The sequence below is a fragment of the Branchiostoma floridae genome, chromosome 1, assembly GCF_000003815.2.
Source record: "Branchiostoma floridae strain S238N-H82 chromosome 1, Bfl_VNyyK, whole genome shotgun sequence".
Lineage (NCBI taxonomy): Eukaryota > Metazoa > Chordata > Leptocardii > Amphioxiformes > Branchiostomatidae > Branchiostoma > Branchiostoma floridae.
The window spans coordinates 26,577,332-26,582,358 of NC_049979.1; the positions used below are offsets into that span (position 1 = coordinate 26,577,332).

A 5,027-nucleotide genomic window follows, 5' to 3' on the forward strand; every position below is an offset into this window, starting at 1 on the left:
CACGCTAGGTTGATAAAGAAAACCATTGTATGAAATATCCGCCTCTGTGTTATACATCGGCTACAATCCTTAAAATTGCATTTTTCTTCCGCTTATTATTTTGTTGTTATCCCAGCCTCGAATTCTAACACTTTATGGTCTTCATCTTAACAAGGCTATTCTATATACAGTGTTACTTTCTTACGTATACATTCACATGCATTCAGTAAGTGACCCTTGTACAACGTAGAAGCTAATAATTGTTTGTTACATGTTAGCGCTTTCTTATAGTGGTTATTATGGGCAGTATAACCAATGTACGACCCAGAAAAAGAACCATTTATAGAGACTAGTGTCATACCGCGCTGTTTGTAAGAAAAACACCAGCGGCTGACTCAATAGCTGGCAGAATTTCCCAGTGCGCGATATGGAAAGCAATTATGTTCCATCGGCAGAAGCTTCTCTATTGTGTTGCAACCCTTCAATCAAAATCTCCCGAATTTTAGCTACCGTACAATACCTACCCTAAAACCTCATATTGTAGCAGATCATACAAACGATTGTAGAAAAAAGCAACCAACAGATGAAATGTTTCTGTGAGTGAATTTATTTCCTTTTACAACGAAAAGATAAAATTTTGACTCTAACATCGAACAAAGAAACATAACAAGACGAAATTGTTCTGTACAACAACAATGTGACAACTTGGGCCCAAAAAATGTGACCAACGTATTTTCCATACTATTCTCGACATTCTTACTAATATATTAATAAATTATCTAAAAACTCATTACCTATATTGGCTATTCTTCGAAATTGTACAAATCAAATCGAGTGAAATATACATACTACAACATCCAACACAAATTTCAAATTCTCTCCCATACTTACAGTACATCCAGATTTTCAACTCATGATTTTGAAATTTCTTTCTTTTTCTTTCCTGTGTTAATCTTTCAAACAAATTCCTCTAAAATCTAGGCCCTTTTCTTCAAGTAGTTGTCTTCCTGTATACACAACGTGATCTGATAGTTAACCACGATCCAAAAGCTCCTCGTGCTATTTTAGAACTAGAACAGATAAAGAAAATCTTGGGAAATGTTATTACGATTGTGCGATCGCGATTGCCTAAATCCTGCTACGGCGCTCACTTAATTCTTGACAGAAATGTTTGGACGAGGGGACACTAGCCGTGTCCTTTCCTTTGTTCCCCGTGTTCATATTTGCCAAATTTTGGACACAGCTGATTCTGACAAGAGTGTCAACCTACCTGTTTTCTGTGGCGACACTACGGAGTTTGTATAACACCCTGACACAACAAAATGTAACTAATAAACTTCTGGGGTGACGTTTTTTTCTTCCCTGACCGGTTTCTCGAGGCTTTACTCGGTGGTTCGTATTCAAAAGCTACCTCCTTTTGACAATACCTTGTTCTACATGTATGTCACATTGCTCGGTCACGGCCTGCTACAATACTGACACGTCCCACATTTATATATGTAAAAAGCCGTCAGTTCTAGACATAGTTTAAAAAAACTAGCAAGTGGCCGAAACATGTTCCTAAATGACACTTGTACAGTTTTGTAGGGGGGATGTTTTAGTTCCAGTGTTGTTGTTTTTTCTCTCTCTGTGTCTTTTTCTCTCACCACGCTCTACCCTGCTGTAGAAGGTATTGTGAAGACGAGCACGAAGACATGGTGTTGTTCGCATAGTTTCCCGAGCTCATGTGAGAGTTGAGTCCGTTAACGTTGACCGTGGCTACGGTGGTACCGATGATGTTCGCCTGGCTCTGCGGGTTGAGTTGAGGAGTTGCCGCGGACATGTTGGCCGTGACTCCGGTGACCGGGGTCGTGGAGGGAGTGTTTCCGCACGGCTTGCCGTCTTTGACTAGCACGGGCACGGCGACGCGTCGAGGTGAGTTGCCGGCGGCACACATGTTCTGCTGGCCGGCTTGCCCCTGCACCTGCCCCGCCTGGTGCTGTGAAACCTGCTGCTGCTGCTGTTGCTGTTGCTGCTGTTGTGGTTGTTGCTGTTGCTGCTGCTGCTGCTGTGAAGGCTGATCTGTGCTGGACTTTTGCCGCTCCTTGTCTTGCCGCTTGCACTTGTAGCGGTGGTTCTGGAACCAGATTTTCACCTGAGTCGGCGTGAGGTTGATGAGCTGGGCCAGGTGCTCGCGCTCCGGCGCCGACAGGTACTTCTGCTGCTTGAACCGCCGCTCAAGCTCGTACACTTGTGCCTGGGAGAACAGCACTCGTCTCTTGCGACGCTGAGTGGTTGGCAAGATCGGCTTGGGTCCCTCAATGGTGCCGAGAGACATGCCCATGTTCCCCATGCCTCCCGAGTGACCTCCCATCAGCCGCGGAACTGTGGAAAACGACGGGCTTTTAGATGACAATGACTCGCAAAATGCTCCGTAAAAAAAGGCAAAGAAGTCATGGTTAAAAGGTTAGCAGGCCAGGTTTTATTAACTGGAGTTTTCTTTTCCTTCTGGAGAGAGAAAAAAAGCCTGTCCCTCCACCCCGCTTTCTAACAGGCGTTATTGTGAAGTGTCAACCAAAATATCCGAAAATGATTTAGTCCAGAGGTTATGTGTACGTGTGGCGAGGATTTGTGTGTCAAAACTCTGCAGGCTTCCGTCACACAAAGCCAAACGACTCGTATCCAACTGATAGTTGGCGGAGGTCTTTGAATAAAGCCATTAAGATAAGGTAGAAAGAATGCGTTGGAAGTTTTTTTTTTATAAAAAAGTCCTTGCCTGAGAGGAATACAAAGCTTCCTTTAGCGTGAAAAGTTTGCGCTATTTTCTGAAGACCCAAGTCGATTGCACTTGGGCGTTACTCTAACACAATCGGACCCTAGGGCTAGTGGACTGCTGTGTGTATTGGTGTTGAGAGGAACAACTGCCCCAATTCCCTTTGTAAGGTTTCTGTGCTTGTAGGCCAAATATAAATACTTCAGGTTTTGAAGTTTGCGTGGAAGAACATTTCATAAATCAAGAATCCTCCTCAGCACAAGCTGGCTCGCGCGAGCTACAAAGGTACAAGGACTCTAGAGTCCGCACGAGATAGGGGCATAAACCAACTCGTGGGCCATCGTTCACGGACCTGTAGTGCACTTCACTGCATCAATTTTATGCCCTCTTTCGGCACTCTTGATTTTTATAAATTCTGGACACAGATTGTCAAACAAGACTTAAGGCGACCGTGCAGGAGGGAGCGGATGTGAGTTACGGGTCTCGGGCGAGGGTGACAGAACGCAGGGCCGGCTTGGAGATAAGGCCGCCGGCCGGGGTCGAGCGAGTCGGAAATACTGAACATTGGAGGAATACTTACATGAGAAGCGTGGGTCGGGATTGGCCCCGTACCAGGACGACGCCGTGTTGCGGACGTGTTCGTTGTAGTGCGGCAGGTCCGACACGTTACCGTTGCAGTACGGGTTGGCCATGCCGTGAGACAGCTGAGTCGGGACGTGCATGTACGGGTTGGAGACCGGCACGTTCATGCTCTGGTGCTGCAGGGGCTGAGTCACCTGTTGGCGGTACCCTCCCGCTCCCATGCCGGCGGCGGCGTTCATCGTGCCCGCGTAGCCTCCAGTCATCGTGCCGTCCATGGGTTTTTTGTACATCTCCTCGAGAGGACTGAGGATGTCTGTCACGGAGAACGGGGTCGTTTGCTTAGGGCTTATGGACTCCATGCTTGAGCGGAGGCAAATTTGCGCAAGGGATCAGGCGCGATGTCCTATTCGCTCTCGGCTAGAGGTGAGCTGTCTTCAAACTGTGTGTGGGCCGCCTTGTTATACCAGCTTCAATCGCACGGCACAGGGGGCTCCAAGCTGCGCGCGCCTCCTGCCCTGTTTACTTTAATTGGGAAGCCTTGTCTTGGTAGAGTTTGGGGGCGGGGTCTCAAACCTTCAAGTGGCAAACAAGGTGCTTGACGTGAAGGGGACACAATTGGCCGGTCCCGCTCGCACAGCCAGGCCCGTTGGACATTATCAATCAGAAGGCCTAGCGCAGCTCATTTAGTATGCAGAGGAGGTTGGGTCTTTCCCATGGCTTCAACAAACGGATGACGTGAATTTTTGATTTGCGGTAGGAGTGGCATGAGCCGAGAAAATAAGTAACTAGCCTGATTGGTCCATAAACGCATAAATCTGTCCCATATGAAATATGATTCGACGCAAAGGAATTATAGACGCAAGTCGCAATCCGTATCTATTGTATATTCCATTTACTTAAAAAAATTGTCGTGCGTTTCAAATTTGTCGTCGTGACGACGGCGAGATTGTAGTTCCTAGGAAACTGGGAGTTAACTCAGACTTTTCACACGTAAGAAACACACACACGGGAACACCTGGTGGAATTGTTAACTGTCGTCTGACACACACACAGCTGAGGTTTTTCATATGATTTGTAAACCTTGGACTCGCCAGACAACGTCCATTGAATAACGTTGCCAGGCCAAATGGTGAGGCAAAAATTCGGACGTTCACTCTCCCGGGTTACCCCACACTCGTGTCACCCCGTCCATTGTCCGGTCCGACTCCTATATGCATCACAGTAACACAATGTAAACACGCAGATGTACAAATTCAACCCACCACTTTTCCCTGGAGGATTTTATTACGCCGAAGTCGTCACCCACCATTCTGTTCTTGTCTTTCTTTAATCCATGTGCGTTCCTGGGGTGGGCATTCTTTTGTCTTTTCACACGTGTTGTTCTCTTTTTTTAAAAGGTGTGAAAATCGATCAATTTAGACAATATCTCGTTGGAGAAGATCCCAATTTCGCCAATGGCTAAACAATGGAACAGATAAACACCAGAAAAGGGGATGTGTATCGCTATTATGGCGGGTTCGGTACAGCTAAATCGTCCGAATAGCATGACAATAACCCATTTTGCTCGCACAATAAAAAGTGATTGGGCCCTTTTTATTGTCGTTAAATTGTCCGGTGGAATTTTCTTGCCAAGTTGTAAAATTATCCCCTTTGGGGGGAATAGAAAACAAGTGATACGGCGTATCTTTCCATATCAAAAAGAGTAGAACGGTAT

The 5,027-nt window shown here is 46.3% G+C and overlaps 1 protein-coding gene across 1 annotated transcript; it reads right to left on the reverse strand.

Moving 5' to 3' along the window:
• Positions 1 to 642: 642 nt before the first annotated feature.
• Positions 643 to 3,938, reverse strand: LOC118423635 (homeobox protein Nkx-2.1-like). Its single transcript, XM_035831872.1, has 2 exons — positions 3,312 to 3,938; positions 643 to 2,343 (listed from the first exon to the last, which is right to left on the reverse strand). Exons 1-2 carry the CDS (start codon positions 3,670 to 3,672, stop codon positions 1,622 to 1,624), a joined length of 1,083 nt encoding a protein of 360 aa, XP_035687765.1. The 5' UTR covers positions 3,673 to 3,938; the 3' UTR covers positions 643 to 1,621.
• Between the last annotated feature and the right edge of the window lie 1,089 nt (positions 3,939 to 5,027).